The 19,529-nt window shown below is 68.0% G+C and overlaps 3 protein-coding genes across 5 annotated transcripts in view; 1 reads left to right on the top strand and 2 right to left on the bottom strand.

Annotated features, from left to right (window-relative positions):
• Positions 1 to 1,973, bottom strand: part of PSMB4 (proteasome 20S subunit beta 4) — a 14,710-nt gene extending 12,737 nt beyond the window's left edge. The window contains exons 1-2 of the mRNA XM_068995126.1: positions 1,833 to 1,973; positions 499 to 705 (exon numbers count right to left, since the gene is read on the bottom strand). Coding sequence (XP_068851227.1) covers positions 499 to 705; positions 1,833 to 1,972 — 347 coding nt within the window. The 5' untranslated portion in view covers position 1,973. The remainder of the gene's footprint in view (positions 1 to 498; positions 706 to 1,832) is intronic.
• Positions 1,974 to 4,972: 2,999 nt separating this feature from the next.
• ECM1 (extracellular matrix protein 1) lies at positions 4,973 to 11,404 on the top strand. 3 transcript variants are annotated; one of them, XM_068995111.1, is made up of 8 exons: positions 4,973 to 5,002; positions 5,579 to 5,699; positions 6,603 to 6,665; positions 7,360 to 7,658; positions 8,746 to 9,111; positions 10,601 to 10,821; positions 11,048 to 11,135; positions 11,227 to 11,404. In XM_068995111.1, exons 2-8 carry the CDS (start codon positions 5,660 to 5,662, stop codon positions 11,398 to 11,400), a joined length of 1,251 nt encoding a protein of 416 aa, XP_068851212.1. In that variant the 5' UTR covers positions 4,973 to 5,002; positions 5,579 to 5,659; the 3' UTR covers positions 11,401 to 11,404. The 3 variants fall into 3 exon arrangements, with proteins under 3 accessions (XP_068851212.1, XP_068851211.1, XP_068851210.1); XM_068995110.1 differs by lacking the exon at positions 4,973 to 5,002 and adding an exon at positions 5,061 to 5,142; XM_068995109.1 differs by lacking the exon at positions 4,973 to 5,002 and having other exon boundaries at positions 5,486 to 5,699.
• A 1,009-nt stretch (positions 11,405 to 12,413) lies between these two features.
• On the bottom strand, positions 12,414 to 15,914 carry CTSK (cathepsin K). Its single transcript, XM_068995117.1, has 8 exons — positions 15,833 to 15,914; positions 15,091 to 15,235; positions 14,822 to 14,944; positions 14,587 to 14,742; positions 14,297 to 14,515; positions 14,048 to 14,213; positions 12,656 to 12,761; positions 12,414 to 12,574 (listed from the first exon to the last, which is right to left on the bottom strand). The coding sequence occupies exons 2-8, from the start codon at positions 15,214 to 15,216 to the stop codon at positions 12,475 to 12,477; spliced, it is 996 nt and encodes a 331-aa protein (XP_068851218.1). The 5' UTR covers positions 15,217 to 15,235; positions 15,833 to 15,914; the 3' UTR covers positions 12,414 to 12,474.
• Between the last annotated feature and the right edge of the window lie 3,615 nt (positions 15,915 to 19,529).

Raw genomic sequence — 19,529 nt, 5'->3', positions numbered from 1 at the left:
TTGGGGCTGAAGGAATTCAGGGATTTGGAGCTCAGGAATTCCGGGATTGGGGCTCAAGGAATTCCAAGGAATTCAGGGATTTGGAGCTCAAGGAATTCAATGATGGAACGCTGGGAAATTCAGGGATTGGGGCTCAAGGAATTCCAAGGAATTCCAAGGAATTCAGGAATTTGGAGCTCAAGGAATTCAGGGATTGGGGCTGAAGGAATTCAGGGATTGGGCTGAAGGAATTTGGGGATTTGGGCTGAAGGAATTCAGGGATTTGGAGCTCAAGGAATTCAGGGATTTGGAGCTCAAGGAATTCAGGGATTTGGAGCTCAAGGAATTCAGGGATTGGAGCTCAGGAATTCAGGGATTTGGAGCTCAGGAATTCAGGGATTTGGAGCTCAAGGAACACCAAGGAATCCAGGGATGGAACCCGCTGAAATTCGAGGCTTCGTGCTCAACGCCGGCAACCGATCTGGGATTTTTGGGATGGGGAATTCCCGGGAATCTTACACCATCTGCTCCAGGAGCTGCCGCAGGTGCTGGAAGTCGGCCAGATCGCCGGAAGCTCCCAAAACCGTGGAATCGTTGACCTTGAGGAGCCGGGAGATCCCCCGGAAGCGCGCCAGGGATCCGTAGGATCCCACCGTGTCCGCAGCCAGGATCACCCCCCCGGAGAACTTCAGCCCCAGCACCGACGTCCCCGTCACCATCGGGCTCCTGCCATGGGGGAGATTCCCAGTTTAATCCCAGTTCGAGCCCCCTTTGGCTCCCAGTTTGAACATTCCACGCCCCTGGAGTGCCCCCGGCATTCCCAGATTTTCTCCTCCTTCCGTTTCTCCCCCCCCCCCCGTTCCCAAATCCCCCTCAGATTCCCAAACCCCTTCCCTGTCTCCCCAGTTCGTCCCAGTTTGGTCCTTCTGCACCCCTGGAGTCTCCCTGGCATTCCCAGATTTTCTCCTCCTTCCATTTCCCCCTTCCCAGACCCCTAAACCCCCTCCCCGTCTCCCCAGTTCCCCCCAGTTCTGCTCCCAGTTTGCCCAGTCTCCCCAGTTCCCTCCCTCCCCCACCCCCCAGGGACCCTCCCCAAATCCCCCCAGTCTCCCCAGTTTCCTCTCCCCCAGTCTCCCCAGTTTCCCCCCCCCCTCAGCCCTCAGGGACCCTCCCCAAATCCCCCCAGTCTCCCCAGTTTCCCCTCTCCCAGTCTCCCCAGTTTGGCCCCCCCACAACCCCCATGGACTCTCCCCATCACCCCCCCCCCATCGCCCTCAGGGACCCTCCCAGTCTCCCCAGTTTCTCCCCCAGTTTCCCCCCCAGTTCCCACCCCTCAGCCCTCACGAACCCTCCCAACCCCTCCCAGTCTCCCCAGTTTCCCCCCAGTTTCCCCCCCAGCTTCTCCCCCAGTTTTCCCCCCCTCAGCCCTCACGGACCCTCCCAACCCCTCCCAGTCTCCCCAGTTTCCCCCCCCTCAGCCCTCAGGGACCCTCCCAATCCCTCCCAGTCTCCCCAGTTCCCCCCCCAATTTTCCCCCCAGTTTCCCCCCCCTCAGCCCTCAGGGACCCTCCCAACCCCTCCCAGTCTCCCCAGTTTCCCTCCCAGTCCCCCCCCAATTTTCTCCCCCAGTTTCCCCCCCCTCAGCCCTCACGGACCCTCCCAACCCCTCCCAGTCTCCCCAGTTTCCCTCCCAGTCCCCCCCCAGTTTCCCCCCCCTCAGCCCTCACGGACCCTCCCCATCCCCCCCCCCCCCGCCCTCAGGCCCTCCCCATCCCCCCCCCCTCCCCTCAGCTCTCCCGCCCCCTCCTCCCCCGGCCCGCGGCCCCTCCCGCGCTCCCTCCCCGTGCCCTCACAGGGTGCGGCTGACGGGCAGCGCGGCGGGGCCGGTGCCGGGGGCCCGGGGGATGTAGGTTTGCCCCGGGGCCGGGCCCCCGGCCCAGAACGGCGGCGGTGCTGCCCCGGCCTCCATCTTAGTCACGCTGCGACAGCGCATGTGCGGAGGAAACGCGGCCGCTCCCGGCCGCCGTAGGGGTGTGGGCGTGGCTTGGCCGCCATCTTGAGCGTGGCGGAAATTCCTCCGCTGTGGTCGCCAAGAGCGCGGTTCCCTTCTCAAGATGGCGGCGCCACCACGTGACCGCGCACAGGTGACAATGTGGGCGGGGTTTGTCGCGTTTGGCCACGCCCATAGGCGGGGCTTGGTGCGGTGCTGACCAATCAGCGGCGGAGGGGGCGGGGCCTGGGCGCAGGTAACAGGTTACGGTGGGAGAGGAGAGGAGCGGGCGGTCAGTGGGTGGGGGGGGCACCGGGAATCGGGGTCTGTGCCACCCCCGGCAGGGGCCTGGGGACACCGGACAGGGTCCTGTCCCTCGGGAGAGGGTGCTGGTGGCACCGGACAGGGTCCTGTCCCTCGGGAGAGGGTGCTGGTGGCACCGGAGAGGGGCCTGGGGACACGAGACGGGGTCCTGGTGACATGGGAGGGGGTCCTGGTGGCACCAGACAGGGTCCTGTCCCTCGGGACAGGGTGCTGGTGGCACCGGACAGGGTCCTGTCCCACGGGAGGGCGTCCTGGTGGCACCGGAGATGGGCCTGGAGACACGGGACGGGGTCCTGGGGACATGGGAGGGGGTCCTGTCCCATGGCACAGGCTGCTGGTGACACCAGACAGAGTCCAGGTGGCATGGGAGGGGGTCCTGGTGGCACCGGAGAGGGTCCTGGTGACATGGGAGGGGGTGCAGGTGACATGGGAGGGGGTCCTGGTGGCACCGGAGAGGGTCCTGGTGACATGGGAGGGGGTGCAGATGACATGGAAGGGGGTCCTGTCCCAAGGCAGAGGGTCCTGGTGGCACAGAGAGGGTTCTGGGGACACAGAAGAGGGTCTTGGTGACACTGGAGAAGATCCTTGTGGCACAGGAGAGGGTCCTGGCGACATGGGAGGGGGTCCTGGTGGCACCAGAGAGGGTCCTGGTGACATGGGAGGGGGTGCAGGTGACATGGGAGGGGGTCCTGGTGACACCAGAGAGGGTCCTGTCCCTCGGGAGAGGGTCCTGGTGGCACCGGAGAGGGGCCTGGGGACACGGGATGGGGTCCTGGGGACATGGGAGGGGGTGCAGATGACATGGAAGGGGGTCCTGTCCCAAGGCAGAGGGTCCTGGTGGCACAGAGAGGGTCCTGGTGACACCAGAGAGGGTTCTGGGGACACAGAAGAGGGTCTTGGTGACACTGGAGAAGATCCCTGTGGCACAGGAGAGGGTCCTGGCGGCATGGGAGGGGGTCCTGGTGGCACCAGACAGGGTCCTGTCCCTCGGGAGAGGGTCCTGGTGACACCAGACAGAGTCGAGGTGGCACAGGAGGGAGTCCAGGTGACAAGGGAGGAGGTCCTGTCCCAAGGCAGAGGGTCCTGGTGGCACTGGACAGGGTCCTGGTGGCACAGGAGGGGGTCCTGGTGGCACAGAGAGGGTTCTGGGGACACAGAAGAGGGTCTTGGTGACACTGGAGAAGATCCTTGTGGCACAGGAGAGGGTCCTGGCGGCATGGGAGGGGGTCCTGGTGACACCAGACAGGGTGCTGGTGGCACTGGACAAGGTCCTGGTGGCACACAGAGGGTCCTGGTGGCACACAGAGGGTCCTGTCCCACAGGAGAAGGTGTTGGTGGCACGGGAAGGGCTCCTGGTGACACGGGATGGGGTTCTGGTGACACACAGTAGGGTCTTGCTGTCCCTTAACAGGGTCCTGCCCACCCTGGAGAGGGTCCTGCCCCATGGGATGGAGTCCCAGTGTCCCTTGAGAGCGTCCTGTCCTCATGGGCAGGGGTCTTGTCCTATGGGACAGGGTCTGGTCCCCACAGGAGGGGGTCCCGCTGTCCCTTGAGGGGGTCCTGCCCCATGGGCGGGGGTCCTGCTGTCCCTGGAGAGGGCCCTGCTGTCCCAGAAGGGGTCCTGTTCCATGGGAGGGGGTCCTGCTGTCCCTTAATGGGGTCCTGCTGTCCCTTGGGAGGGTCCTGTCCCCATAGGCGGGGGTCCTGCCCACCCTGGAGAGGGCCCTGCTGACCCAAAAGGGGTCCTGTCCCCAGGGAAGGGGGTCCTGCTGTCCCTGGAGAGGGTCCTGTCCCACAGGAGGGGGTCCTGGTGTCCCTTGAGAGGGTCCTGCCCACCCTGGAGAGGGTCCTGCCCACTTGGGTGGGGGTCCTGTCCCAAAGGAAGGGGGTCCTGCTGTCCCTTAGGAGCGTCCTGTCCCATGGGCAGGGGTCCTGCTGTCCTTTAATGGGGTCCTGCTGTCCCTTAATGGGGTCCTGGTGTCGCTTGAGAGGGTCCTGTCCCCATGGGCGGGGGTCCTGCCCCATGGGAGGGGGTCCTGCTGTCCCTGGAGAGGGTCCTGCTGACCCTGGAGAGGGTCCTGCCCACTTGGGTGGGGGTCCTGTCCCCAGGGAAGGGGGTCCTGCTGTCCCTTAGGAGTGTCCTGCCCCATGGGAAGGGGTCCTGCTGTCCCTTGGGAGGGTCCTGTCCCCATGGGAAGGGGTCCTGCTGTCCCTTGGGAGGGTCCTGCCCAGTTGGGTGGGGGTCCTGCCCCATGGGCGGGGGTCCTGCCCCATGGGAGGGGGTCCTGCTGTTCCTTGAGAGGGTCCTGCACCATGGGAGGGGGTCCTGCCCCATGGGAGGGGGTCCTGCCCACTTGGGTGGGGGTCCTGTCCCCAGGGAAGGGGGTCCTGCTGTCCCTTAGGAGTGTCCTGCCCCATGGGAAGGGGTCCTGCTGTCCCTTGAGAGGGTCCTGCCCCATGGGAGGGGGTCCTGCCCCATGGGAGGGGGTCCTGCTGTCCCTTAATGGGGTCCTACTGTCCCTTGGGAGGGTCCTGCCCACTTGGGTGGGGGTCCTGCCCCATGGGAGGGGGTCCTGCCCTATGGGAGGGGGTCCTGCTGTCCCTTAATAGGGCCCCGTCCCACGGGATCCCCTTGGAAAACCCCTCCTGACCTTTTAGGGCTGCGCAACTTCCGCGTTTCATCCTTCGAACAATTTGGGAAAAATCCAGGTGGATTTTTTGGAGCCTCTTCCCGAGCCGGGGGTGGCGGGGGGGGGGAAGGGAGGAGGAGGAATCCAGAGGATCCCGAATCCAGAGGATCCCGAATCCGAGGGGTTTTGTCCCTTTTTGTCCCCTTTCGCTGGGAGCAGGTGACCGAGGCTGTGACACCTGGGGACACGAGCTGCGTGTCCCCCTCCCCCCCCGCTCTCTCCGGGGGTCCCTCCGCGGGTGGCCCCGGGGGTGACTCAGAGGGCGGGGGCCCCAAAACGGGGCAAAACCCACAAAAATGTGGTCAGACCGCTTCCCCCTGCTGTGACGTAAAGGGTCGGAGCGGAGCGGGGAGGGGGGGGTATTGTGCGGGGGGGAGGAGGGGGGCGCTGGGGCCACCAGAAGGGGGGGGGTCTGTGGCTACCAGGTTGACGACCGGACCACCAAGGGTGGGGGGACAGGGCCGGCGCTGCGTCCCCAGCCTGGCGGGGCGCGGGGTTCCGGCGCTGTTTGGGGGTGCGGGATCCCAGCGCAGCCCCCCGGGGTCCGCCCGGGGTCCCCCTCCCGGCTCCGCCGCGACGTCAGGCCGTGACTCAGCCCCGCAGGATGTGGCCCCACGCCCGACCCGGCCCTTCATAAGGCGGCGGAGCCGGCGGTGACCCTACAGCTCCCGACGCCATGGCGGCCTTCGGCCTCTTCCTCCTCCTCAGCACCGCCGGTGAGTCCCCGCGGCCCCGAGCCACGGCCCCTGCACGGCTGAGCCCTCCCCCCCGGACACCTGGGACCCCTTCCCGAACTCCTGGGTCCCTTCCCCGGACACCTGGGACCCCTTCCTAAATACCTGAGATGCCCTGATGGGATTTGGGATCCCCTTCCCGAACTCCCGGATCCCCTTCCCGAACTCCTGCATCCCTTCCCCGGCCACCTGGATCCCCTTCCTAAACACCTGAGATCCCCCAAAGAGATTTGGGACCCCTTCCCAAACTCCTGGGTCCCTTTCCCGAACTCCTGCATCCCTTCCCTGGACACCTGGATCCCCTTCATAAACACCTGAGATCCCCCGAAGAGATTTGGGACCCCTTCCCGAACTCCTGGGTCCCTTCCCCGGCCACCTGGCTCCACTTTCCAAACTCCCGGCTCCCACCTTGGCTCCTGCCCAGGTGTTTGGGACACCTCCAGGGACACCTGGGTCCCCACCCCGGATGTCAGGGCTGCTGCCCACACACCTGGATCCCTCCCAGATGCCTGCAGGTCCCTGTCCCAAACACCTGAGTCCCCTCCTGGGTGTCTGCATCCCCTTCCCAAACACCTGGGCTCCCTCCTGAACATCTGGCTCCCCTTCCCAAACAGCTGGGCCCCCTCCTGAACATCTGGCTCCCCTTCCCAAACACCTGGGACCCCTCCTGAACATCTGGCTCCCCTTCCCAAACACCTGAGCTCCCTCCTGAACATCTGGCTCCCCTTCCCAAACACCTGGGCCCCCTCCCCGTTATGCGGCTCCAAGCCCACAGCTTTGGGAGGGTCCCTGCTTGTTGGCCCACGGGTGGGGGATGGAGGGGGTGACCCTGCTGACCCCTCTCCCCTCCCCCCCCCCCCCCCCCGTGTCCCCCATCGGTGACAGCGGCGGCCTCGGGGCAGCTGCAGCAGGAGAGGGTGGACCTGCCACCCCCCAACATCAAACGAGGTGAGGAGAGAGATGGGGACACCCAGGGGTGGGGGGGACACAAAGGGGGACACCCAGGATTGGGATGCTCGTGGGTGGGTGGGGGGGACAAAGGGGGACACCCAGGATTGGGATGCTCGTGGGTGGGGGGGGGGACACCCAGGATCCCAGGATTGGGGACGGGGGGATGCTCATGGGTGGGGGGACACAAAGGGGGATACCCAGGATTGGGAACAGGGGGATGCTCGTGGGTGGGGGGGACACCCAGGATTGGGGACGGGGGGATGCTCGTGGGTGGGTGGGGGGGACAAAGGGGGACACCCAGGATTGGGATGCTCGTGGGTGGGTGGGGGGACACCCAGGATCCCAGGATTGGGGACGGGGGGATGCTCGTGGGTGGGTGGGGGACACAAAGGGGGGCACCCAGGATTGGGAACGGGGGGATGCTCGTGGGTGGGGGGGACACCCAGGATTGGGGACGGGGGGATGCTCGTGGGTGGGTGGGGGGGGGACACGGCGGGTCAGGCTTGGGGGTGGAGGGACGCGGGGACGCGGCGATGCAGCAGAACGGGGACACGGACGGTGGGGACACGGGGTGGGAGTGACACGGGGACAGCGAGGGCTGGGACGCCACGAGGGGCGGGCCATGGACGCAGGGAGCAGATGGGAAGAGGAGGGGGGAGGCACATGGGGACACCCCCGTGCCCTTTTTCAGTGCTGCAGCAGGAGCAGGAGCTCGAGGTGCCCCCCGACATCCTGGTGGGGGGAGCCCTGGCCCCGCCGCGCAGCCCCCCGGTCTGGGGCAGCGCCTTGGACGGGTTCCCCCCCGCCTGGCCCATGGCCGCCGCCGTCACTCGGCACTGCCGCGACCCCCCCACGGTGCCGCCGCCGCCGCCGCTGCCCCCGACCGCCTTCGCCCACCTGCGCAGGCAGGCGGCTGCGCTGGACGCGCTGCGGCCGCGGCTGAACGACTGCTGCCGGCACCACAGCCCGCTGCCCTGCGCCCGCCGCGCCGTGAGCAGGGGACGGGGGGGGGACACCGCGGGGATGGGGGGGACACCGCGGGGATGGGGGGATACCTCGGGGATGGGGGGGATACCGCGGGGAAAGGGGGGACACCGCGGGGATGGGGGGGACACCGCGGGGATGGGGGGGATACCGCGGGGATGGGGGGATACCGCGGGGATGGGGGGATACCGCGGGGATGGGGGGACACCGCGGGGATGGGGGGATACCGCGGGGATGGGGGGGATACCGCGGGGATGGGGGGATACCGCGGGGATGGGGGGGACACCGCGGGGATGGGGAGACACCGCGGGGATGGGGAGACACCGCGGGGATGGGGGGACACCGCAGGGATGGGGGGACACCGCGGGGATGGGGGGACACCGCGGGGATGGGGGGATACCGCGGGGATGGGGGGGATACCGCGGGGATAGGGGGACACCGCGGGGATGGGGGGATACCGCGGGGATGGGGGGGATACCGCGGGGATGGGGGGGATACCGCGGGGATAGGGGGGATACCGCGGGGATGGGGGGGATACCGCGGGGATGGGGGGACACCGCGGGGATGGGGGGACACCGCGGGGATGGGGAGACACCGCGGGGATGGGGGGGATACCGCGGGGATGGGGGGATACCGCGGGGATGGGGGGACACCGCGGGGATGGGGGGGGACACCACGAGGAGCGGGGACAGGGGGACACCATGGGGAGGGGGATATGGGGACACCACGGGAAGCGGGGACAGGGGGACACCACGGGGAGAGGGGATATGGGGACACCGCGGGGACACCGCGGGAAGCGGGGACAGGGGGACACCATGGGGAGGGGGATATGGGGACACCGCGGGGACACCGCGGGGAGCAGGAACACCACGGGGAAGGGGATGTGGCGACACTGTGGAGCAAGGAGACGCTGTGAGGAGGAGGAGGAGGAGGAGGGACGCGGGGACGCCGCTGGAAGGGGAGGCACTGGGGAGAGCGCAGGGGCAGGGGTGAAGTGGGGACAACGCGGTCGGGGGGGAGGAGGAGGAGAGGACACTGTGGAGGGAAGGACACGGGGTGACACCGAGGGGGCTCTGCCCCCGCTGCCCCGCAGTGGACGGACGTGCTGGACGGGTTCTGCACGGATGAGTTCGGCGTGAAGACGCGGCAGTTCCACTGCTGCCGCCGGCACGGGGCCGCTCGGCGCCGCTGCTTCAGCCAGGAGACCCCGGCCCCCACCTGGGACCCCGTCCCCACCTGGGACACCAACGTCGCCTGGGACCTGGTCACCGAGCCCCCCTTTCCCCCCGGCGAGCCCACGGCCGCCAACCTGGGCAACATCTGCGGGCTGCGGGAGCTGCGTCCCGGTAATCCCGGGCCCGGTGCTCGCTCCGGGCCCCGCGTCCGGCTGCGCGTCCGGCTGGAGCGAGAGTACGGCCGGTGCTGCCGCAACGAGAGCCTGAGCTGCGCCCACAGCGCCGTGAGTGGGGACACGGGGCTGGGGGGACATGGGGCTGGGAGGGGGACACGGGGCTGGGAGTGGGGACACGGGGCTGGGAGTGGGGACACGGGGCTGGGGGGGACACGGGGCTGGGAGTGGGGACACGGGGCTGGGAGTGGGGACATGGGGCTGGAGGGAGACGGGGCTGGGGGGGACACGGGGCTTGGGAGGGGGGACACGGGGCTTGGGAGGGGGACACGGGGCTGGGAGTGGGGACACGGGGCTGGGAGTGGGGACACGGGGCTGGGGGGACATGGGGCTGGGAGGGAGGACACGGGGCTTGGGAGGGGGACACGGGGCTGGGGGGACACGGGGCTGGGAGGGGGACACGGGGCTGGGGGGACACGGGGCTGGGAGTGGGGACACGGGGCTGGGAGTGGGGACACGGGGCTGGGGGGACACGGGGCTGGGGGGACACGGGGCTGGGAGTGGGGACACGGGGCTGGGAGTGGGGACACGGGGCTGGGGGGACACGGGGCTGGGGGGGACACGGGGCTGGGGGGACACGGGGCTGGAGGGAGACGGGGCTGGGGGGACACGGGGCTGGGAGTGGGGACACGGGGCTTGGGAAGGGGACACGGGGCTGGGGGGACACGGGGCTGGGAGTGGGGACACGGGGCTTGGGAAGGGGACACGGGGCTGGGGGGACACGGGGCTGGGAGGGGGGACACGGGGCTGGGAGTGGGGACACGGGGCTGGGGGAGACACGGGGCCGGGGGGGACACGGGGCTGGGAGGGGGGACACGGGGCTGGGGGGGACATGGGGCTGGGGGTGGGGACACGGGGCTGGGAGTGGGGACACGGGGCTGGGAGAGGGGACACGGGGCTGGGGGGGACACGGGGCTGGGGGGACACGGGGCTGGGAGTGGGGACACGGGGCTGGGGGACAAGGGCTGGGAGTGGGGACACGGGGCTGGGAGGGGGACACGGGGCTGGGAGAGGGGACACGGGGCTTGGGAGGGGGACACGGGGCTGGGGGGAGACGGGGCTGGAGGGACACGGGGCTGGGAGGGGGACACGGGGCTGGGAGTGGGGACACGGCTGGGAGGGGGACACGGCTGGGAGGGGACACGGGGCTGGGAGTGGGGACACGGCTGGGAGGGAGGGTCGCGGTGCGGAAGGACGCGGCTTAGCCCCGGCGTTTGGGAGGGTCTCAGGTGTCGAAGGACTGGGGAGGCACCGGGAAAAGGACCGAGGTGTCTGGGCTGGCACGCAGGGATCCGGGGAGGGGAGCCGTGTGTTTGGCAGCGCCTCGGGCATGTCCCGGCAATGACCTCTGTGCCCGCAGCGTGACCCAGACGCTCGGAGGCTGGGAAAGCACCCAGAGCTCCGGGAAGGTGACAAAGGTGTCAGGGAGGGACCCCGGTATCCAGGGAGGGGACGGAAGTGTCCCGGGGATGACGCAGGTGTTCGGGGCTTGCTGGGGGGGGGGGACACAGCGTCCCTGACCCCGATTTCCCCTCCGCAGTGGCTGAAGGGGCTGACTCGGTTCTGCCGGGAGGAGTCAGCGGTGAAGACGGGGCAGCACCGGTGCTGCCAGCGGGGGGGTCCCCGGGCCAGGGGCCGCTGCTTCGCTGACGCCGCCCCCCACCCCGAATACGACCGGGAGCTGCACAACGTGAGCCTGGCCCGGCCCGGCCCCGCTCTGCTGCGCTCCCTCTGCGGCCCCACGCGGCTCTTCACGCAGAGGTGGGTGGGGGACACCCCAGGACATCCCCGGGGGACACCGCGGTCCCCCTCCTCTTGGAGGGCACCCATCTTTCCAAGGGCTGCTCGTCCCCATCCAGCTGGGGACTCTGCATTGCTCAGGAACCCCTTTCGGGGGGGGGGTGTCCAGCAGTCCACTCCCCCCACACCTTAACCCCCCCTGAGGTGACCCCCACGCTCACACCCGTGTCCGTGTCCGTGTCCGCAGGCGGCCGGTGCCGGAGCTGCTGGGGGCCATGACGGCCGCGTGCTGCCCACTGCCCCCCCAGGACCGCAGCGCCTGTGCCCGGGAGCAGGTGAGTGACCCATGGGGGACGAGGGGCGCTGGGGGATTCCCCCCCCCCCCCAAAACAGCCGCCCTGACCCCCGTGCCCCGTTTGCCCACAGCTGTCCCAGGGCATCGCCACGCTCTGTGCCACCCCCGGGGATGCCTGGCGGGACCCCCAGGGCTGCTGCTCGTGGGAGGAACCCGAGCGGCGCCGCTGCTTCGACAACGCCTACCTGAGCCAGGTGACCCTGGGGGCCGCCGTGGCCCCTCCACCCCCCGGCCACGAGGAGTGACCCCCCCCCCTGCCCCCATGACAACATGAGGGGAACAATAAAGATGCTGCAGTGTCACCTCTGAGTGTCCCCGTTGTTTGGTTTGGGGGGGGGGGCCCCTTATGCCTCAGTGTCTCCATTGTTTCAGCGTCCCGGGCCTCAGTGTCCCCACGGGGCCTCGTTCCGGGGTGTGCCGGGGTGTGGGTGGATGTTGGGGTGTTTGCAGAGTCGGGGTGTGTCAGGCGTGCGGCGATAGCTGTGTTTGGTTTTGGGGTGTGCTGTGCTCCCCGCGCTCGCCCCCACGGCCCACGCGTGGCCTCGTGCCCCCCAGGGGGGGTCTCTGTGCCCCTCGCGGCTGGGTTCTCGTGGCCCCACAGTGTCACTGGCACCTGTGTGTCATCCCCCTCCCCCCCATTGCCGTGGTCCCAGGGGGTCCCCGAGTCCTTTTATCTTCCCTAGAAGCCGCCCGTCCCCAGATACTCCGTCCATCCGTCCATCCCAAAACTCCCCAGCAGCTCCTTCTCTCCCTGGCCTGCCCCACACGGGGCTCCTTTGGGAAAAGGAAGAATTTTTCCCGTCTCCATGGCCCTTTCCCAGCACAAAGCAAACCAGTCCCAGCCTTCAGTCCCAGTTTTAGTTGAAAAATAAAGTCATATCCTTCTCAGCAGCCTCCGCCGGGCTACAGGGCGGGCGGAGAGGGATCCACGCTCTCCGTTGGGAATATCCCCCCTCCACCCCGGGAATTCCTGGAGGCAGAAGTTGGTGTGGAACCTGTTCCTGGCCGGATTGGCCATCACGGATCCGGCCAAGCACAGTCCATGGGAGGGCAAAGTGAGGAAAGCAGAGCTGAGGGGAGCTCATCCCCCATTCCCTGCAGGTGGAACGGGGGGACATCTCTCCCCTTCCCAGAGCCATGAAGAATTCCCCCCGGGAGCACCGTCACCTCTGAAATTGGGAGGGAAGAGGCTGAGCTGGAGGGCAGGGAAGTGGGAAGGGAAGGGAAGGGAAGGGAAGGGAAGGGAAGGGAAGGGAAGGGAAGGGAAGGGAAGGGAAGGGAAGGGAAGGGAAGGGAAGGGAAGGGAAGGGAAGGGCTCGTCACATCTTGGGGAAGCTGGCCAGGTTGGCCACGCCGCAGGCGTTGTTCATGTTGCGGGCGAGGAGGACGTAGCCCTTGTTGCCCCATTCCTCGCCCCAGCTGGAGGGTGGAAAAGCAGAGCCTGAGCCTCTGGAAGAGCCCCCCAGCCACCTGCAATTCCCAATCCCCATCCCACCGTACCTGTTCTTGATGATCCAGTGCTTGGTGCCCTTCTGTGCCCCGTAGCCCACGGCCAGCACGGCGTGGTTGATGTTCTCGGCGTTGCAGTTCTCGTCGTAGTACACACCTTGGGGACACAGCCGGTGTCACCCGGCCTGCCCCAGGCCTCCAATCTGCCCCCACGACCCAAAATCTGCCCTCATGACCCCCAATCTGCCCCCACGCCCCCCAATCTGCCCCTACGCCCCCCAATCCACCCTCACGCCCCCCAATCCGCCCCCACGACCCCCGATCTGCCCTCACGACCCCCAATCTGCCCTCACGGCTCCCAATCCGCCCCCATGACCCCCAATCCGCCCCCACGCCCCCCAATCTGCCCCCATGACCCCCAATCCGCCCCTACGCCCCCCAATCCGCCCTCACGACCCCCAATCTGCCCTCACGGCCCCCAATCTGCACTCACGCCCCCCAATCCGCCCCCACGACCCCCAATCTGCCCTCACGACCCCCAATCCGCCCCCATGACCCCCAATCTGCCCTCACGACCCCCAATCTGCCCTCACGGCCCCCAATCCGCCCCCATGACCTCCAATCTGCCCCCATGACCCCCAATCTGCCCCCACGCCCCCCAATCCGCCCCCACGACCCAAAATCTGCCCCCACGACCCCCAATCTGCCCCCATGACCCAAAATCTGCCCTCATGACCCCCAATCTGCCCCCACGCCCCCCAATCTGCCCCTACGCCCCCCAATCCACCCCCACGACCCCCGATCTGCCCTCACGACCCCCAGTCTGCCCCCACAACCCCCAATCTGCCCTCACGACCCCCAATCTGCCCTCATGGCTCCCAATCCGCCCCTACGCCCCCCAATCCGCCCCCACGACCCCCAATCTGCCCTCACGCCCCCCAATCTGCCCCCACGACCCCCAATCTGCCCTCACGACCCCCAATCCGCCCCCATGACCCCCAATCTGCCCTCACGACCTCCAATCTGCCCCCACGCCCCCCAATCTGCCCCCACGACCCCCAATCCGCCCCTACGCCCCCCAATCCGCCCCCACGCCCCCCAATCCGCCCCCATGACCCCCCATCTGCCCCCATGACCCCCGATCTGCCCTCACGACTCCCAATCCGCCCTCACGACCCCCAATCCTCCCCCACGACCCCCGATCTGCCCTCACGACCCCCAATCCTCCCCCACGACCCCCAATCTGCCCCCACGACCCCCAATCTGCCCTCACGGCCCCTGATCCACCCTCACGACCCCCAATCTGCCCTACGCCCCTCGATCCGCCCCCACGACCCCCAATCCGCCCCCACACCCCCCAATCCGCCCCCATGCCCCCCCGATCCGCCCCTACGCCCCCCAATCCGCCCCCACGCCCCCCCCGATCCGCCCCCAGCCCCTCACCCCGGCTGTAGAACTGGAAGGAGGGCAGGCTGGCGTCGATGCCCACGGAGATGGGACCAATCCGGGCCACCGCCCTCTTCAAAGCCTTCTCATTCCCCTCGGGAATCTCGCGGTAGCCGCGGCACTTGGCCGCCTTCCCGGTGGGGCTGTACATGCAGCTCTCGTCCTGCAGCAGTGGGGCCGGGAAAGGTCCTGGTGAGATGGGGGTGGCAGGGCCGGAGGGGGATTTGGGGCTGTCCCCCCTCCCACCTGGCCAATGTAGGGATAGGAGTCCTCGGAGTCGATGCCGCGGTTCTGCCGGACGTACTCGAAGGCGTTGGTCATGTACCCGCCGCCGCAGCCGTCGTTGTTGGCCACGCAGTCCACCAGGTTTTGGGGGCTGAGCGACAGCAGTTTGCCCGTTTTCCTCTTCAGCTGCCCCTCCAGGGCACCCACGGAGCTGAAAGCCCAGCACGAGCCACACTGGCCCTGTGGGGACACAATGGGTGACACCGGGGTGACGCCGGGGTGACGCCCTGCTCCAGGCACACCCGCCTTACCTGGTTCTTCACAGGGGTCACGTAGCCTTTCTTGCGCCAGTCCATGGCAGCCGGGGCTCTCTCGGTCCAGTCGGGGACAAAGAGCGTCTCGTTGTGGCGTTGGTGGCCACGGGGCACCTTCAGCCCCGTCATTGTCCTCACCACCTCCTCGCTGGTCTGGGAAAGGAGCCCCGGGTGGGTGGCAGCACCCACGGGTGGTCAACCCCCCACTTTCTCCCCTTCCAGGGATACCCACCATGTCACCCAGGTGGTTCATGGCCAGCTCGAAGGTGTGGACGCCCAGGGCGTGCTCCAGGTTGTGGGTGTTGATGTATTTGAGGTTCTTCTCCCAAATCAGCCGCCGCGTCACCTCGTCCGCCTGCGCCGTGGGACCAGACGCTGCTGGGACAGGGGTCCTGCCTGTGCCCCCCGCCCTGGGGACACAGCCTTGTGCCCCGGCATCCAACCCTGGGGACGTCACCGGGGGTCCCAAGCACCAGACCCCCCCCCCCCCTCTCCCCGTACCTGCCCATTGTACTGCTTGCGGTGGGTTTTCTTCCACAGCTCCCACTGCGTGTCCAGTTCCCGCTCCGGCTGCAACTGGGCCAGCGCCGCAGGGACCAGCAGGGCCAGCAGCACGGGCCACCACATCCTGGGGACCAGCTGAACACTGGGGACCGGGCAGACACTGAGCCAGGGGGGGCTGGGTCGGGGGGCAGGACCCTGTGCCCACCCCCACAGCAGGCTGGGGGAGACTGGGACCCCTGTGCTGCCCACCTTCCTACGGGGCTAGGACCCCCCTGCCAACCGTGGCTGGGGTCTGGGACCCCTCCCTGCCCCGATTTGGGGTCGGGACACCCCCGCGGGCAGCGCTGGCCGGGTGCCGGCATCACATGAGCCGGGACAGCTGGTTCCCGTTACCGCTGCGGCGTCTTTCCGGCAGCCCGAAGCCAGGGGGGGGTTTTTTTTTTGGGATGCAGAGGGTGCAGGCAGCGGGGGGAGTCCGAGCCATCCTGCCCCTCGCTGGCTTCACCCAGCGGCCCCCAGCCCCTCCGTGGCGGAGCACGGACTCGGACGCTTCCCCGAGCCGAGGACCCCCAGGTCCACTCGAGGTCGAGTGCCTCAGTTTCCCTTTTTGTGCCTCCGAGGGTCCCCCCCCATGGGACCCGATTTCCTCTCGTTCCCATTGGGATGGGTTTCCCTGGGGGGGGGGAAAAGCCGCCCGCCGCCCCCCTGGCTCTCCCGGGGACCCCTCGCCGCCGCTTACCCCAGCACGGAGCCGTCGGTGGGAGCGCCGGGACGGGGCCTGCGGGAGCCGCGGCCGCTGCGCTTTTTATGCGGCTGGATTGAGGAAGTTTGGAGGCAGCCGGAAAATTTTGGCAGGCGTCGGGGTTTGGATGGGCTCGGAGGGAAGGAGGGGACGGGGAGGGGGGACGCGGGGGCTGCCCCCGGCTTCACGTGGTGCTGTGGGACGAGCTGAGTCAGCCCCGGCGCGGGGCTGGCGGCGGGTCCTGCCCGGGACATCCTCCTGGCCCTGGGTCATTCTCCTGGCCCCGGGATGTTCTCCTGGCCCTGGAAGGTCCTCCTGGCCCCGGGACGTTCTCCTGGCCCTGGGACATTCTCCTGGCCCTGGAAGGTTCTCCTGGCCCCGGGACGTTCTCCTGGCCCTGGAAGGTTCTCCTGGCCCAGGAAGGTTCTCCTGGCCCTGGGATGCTCTCCTGGCCCCGGGACGTTCTCCTGGCCCCGGGACGTTCTCCTGGCCCCGGGATGTTCTCCTGGCCCTGGAAGGTCCTCCTGGCCCCGGGACGTTCTCCTGGCCTTGGAAGGTTCTCCTGGCCCCAGTACGTTCTCCTGGCCCTGGGACATTCTCCTGTCCCAGGAAGGTTCTCCTGGCCCTGGGATGTTCTCCTGGCCCTGGCACATTCTCCTGGCCCTGGAAGGTTCTCCTGGCCCCAGGACATCCTCCTGGCCCTGGAAGGTTCTCCTGGCCCCGGGACATCCTCCTGGCCCCGGGACGTTCTCCTGGCCCCGGGACGTTCTCCTGGCCCTGGAAGCTTCTCCTGGCCCCGGGACTTCTCCTGGCCCAGGAAGGTTCTCCTGTCCCCGGGACATCCTCCTGGCCCCGGGACGTTCTCCTGGCCCCAGTACGTTCTCCTGTCCCAGGAAGGTTCTCCTGTCCCAGGAAGGTTCTCCTGGCCCCGGGACGTTCTGCTGGCCCTGGCACGTTCTCCTGGCCCTGGAAGGTTCTCCTGGCCCCGGGACGTTCTCCTGGCCTTGGAAGGTTCTCCTGGCCCTGGGACGTTCTCCTGGCCCCAGTACGTTCTCCTGTCCCAGGAAGGTTCTCCTGGCCCCGGGACGTTCTGCTGGCCCTGGCACGTTCTCCTGGCCCTGGAAGGTTCTCCTGGCCCCGGGACGTTCTCATGGCCCTGGAAGGTTCTCCTGGCCCAGAAAGGTCCTCCTGGCCCTGGAAGGTTCTCCTGGCCCCGGGACGTTCTCCTGGCCCCGGAACATCCTCCTGGCCCCGGTTCTCCTTTCCCCAGGACATTCTCCCATCCCAGGAAGGTTCTCCTGTCCCCGGGACATTCTGTCCCTGCGATGTCCCCCCACCCCATCATCCTTCCCTGGGGACACCCCCCTGCTCCCAGGACCTCCTCCTGCCCCAGGAGGACCCTCTTGTCCCGGCATCCCACCTTGGGGACATCCTGCTGCCCTGGGGACATTCTCCTGTCCAGGCATCCCACCTTGGGGACATCCTGCTGCCCTGGGGGACGCCCACCTTGCCCCCAAGTCCTCCCCACGGCCCATTTGGATGGGGCTGAGCGGCCGCTTCCTCCAGGAGCTCGGGGACATCGTGTGACAGCAGGAACGGAGGACAAGACCCCACCTCTGGCCCCAGTGGCCCCAAGCCGGGGTTGCCTCCCTGTACCCAGTTTGGGGGTCCCAGGCCGGTCTCTGGCCGGGGGAAGGGGGGGGGGGAGGGGGGCCGGACGGTGCTTTCTTGCAGTGACCGTCACCTCATCACGCGGCTCCTGCCGGGACAAGGCGGAAGGTCCGGGTGGCACCAGTGCCCTGTCCGGGGACATCATCATCATCATCATCATCATCATCATCATCATCATCATCACCATCATCATCATCATCCTGCTCCATCTCAGGGAGCAGCAGGGGACAGGGGCGAGGCACGGGGGGACAGGGGGGAGATGGAGCAGCACCAAGGTTGGGGGTGTGGCACTGTCACCCCCTCCCCACGGGGGTCCCCAAGAGAGGGGTCACCCCCTCCTGTGACCCGAACCTCAGCAGGGACGGGGGGGGGGGGCTGAGTCACCCCGGAATCATCGCCCGGAGCACGAGGCCCTGACGTGGCCGTGAGTGGCCGGGAACCGAGGGGCCAACGGGAGGGGTCAGGGGGGAACGGGGGAGTACAGAGGTTTTGGGGGGGCAAAATGGGAGGAGGGGGCTTGGGGGGAGGGGGGATGGGGGGGATGGATGGGGCTGGGGGGGTCAAATTGGGGGAAGGGGGCTTGGGGGGAGGGGGGGATGGGGGGATGGATGGGGCTGGGGGGAGGAGGGGAATGGGGGGAATGGATGGGGCTGGGGGGGTCAAATTGGGGGAAGGGGGCTGGGGGGAGGGGGGGATGGATGGGGCTGGGGGGTCAAATTGGGGGAAGGGGGCTTGGGGGGAGGGGGGGATGGATGGGGATGGATGGGGATGGGGGGGTCAAATTGGGGGAAGGGGGCTTGGGGGGAGGGGGGAATGGGGGGATGGATGGGGCTGGGGGGAGGAGGGGAATGGGGGGGATGGATGGGGCTGGGGGGGTCAAATTGGGGGAAGGGGGCTTTGGGGGGGGATGGATGGGGCTGGGGGGGTCAAATTGGGGGAAGGGGGCTTTGGGGGGGGATGGATGGGGCTGGGGGGGTCAAATTGGGGGAAGGGGGCTTGGGGGGAGGGGGGGATGGGGGGATGGATGGGGCTGGGGGGAGGAGGGGAATGGGGGGAATGGATGGGGCTGGGGGGGTCAAATTGGGGGAAGGGGGCTGGGGGGAGGGGGGGATGGATGGGGCTGGGGGGTCAAATTGGGGGAAGGGGGCTTGGGGGGAGGGGGGGATGGATGGGGATGGATGGGGATGGGGGGGTCAAATTGGGGGAAGGGGGCTTGGGGGGAGGGGGGAATGGGGGGATGGATGGGGCTGGGGGGAGGAGGGGAATGGGGGGGATGGATGGGGCTGGGGGGGTCAAATTGGGGGAAGGGGGCTTTGGGGGGGGATGGATGGGGCTGGGGGGGTCAAATTGGGGGAAGGGGGCTTTGGGGGGGGATGGATGGGGCTGGGGGGGTCAAATTGGGGGAAAGGGGCTTTGGGGGGGGGGGGAAAGCAGAAGGATGAGGCTCGGGGGGCCGAAGTGGGGGAAGGGGATGTGGGGGACAAAGCAGGGAGGGAATGGGAGTTTGGGGGCCAGAATGGGGAGGGGGTGGGGATTTGGGGACATTCCTGCAAGATGGGGGAGAGAAAGAGGCAGAAATGAGACAAAGCTTGGGGAAAAAAAAAAAAAGGGAAAATCTCTCGTTGGAAAATCTCTGCTGGGCTGAATCAGCTGGGCTGGACACACCCGAGGGGGGAGGGGGTTCAGCTCCTGCCCCCCACCAGAGGTGTAGGGTGAAATTCCACACCTGAGTTCCCAAAAAAGGGGGAACCTTTCCCCCCTGTCCCCCCACGCAGCAGCCCCTGGGGATCAGCCCCTCCTCATCCTTCCCCAACAGATTTGGCTGCTCCAGCTCGATTCCTTCTCCCAGGAGCTGGAAAATTTGGGGGGAGAGGAAGGGGGGTTTTTTTTTCGCCTGCAAGGGCTCAGGGAAATGGGAATTTTCCTTCTCCTTTAAGAGGGGAAGGGCCCAGGATGTGATGATGGGATGCTGGGGAGGAGGTTAGTGCTGGGAACAGACTTCCCTGGATAACAACAGCTCCGG

This window comes from Aphelocoma coerulescens, chromosome 25 (assembly GCF_041296385.1).
Source record: "Aphelocoma coerulescens isolate FSJ_1873_10779 chromosome 25, UR_Acoe_1.0, whole genome shotgun sequence".
NCBI lineage: Eukaryota > Metazoa > Chordata > Aves > Passeriformes > Corvidae > Aphelocoma > Aphelocoma coerulescens.
This window is presented reverse-complemented; position numbering and strand designations above follow the sequence as displayed.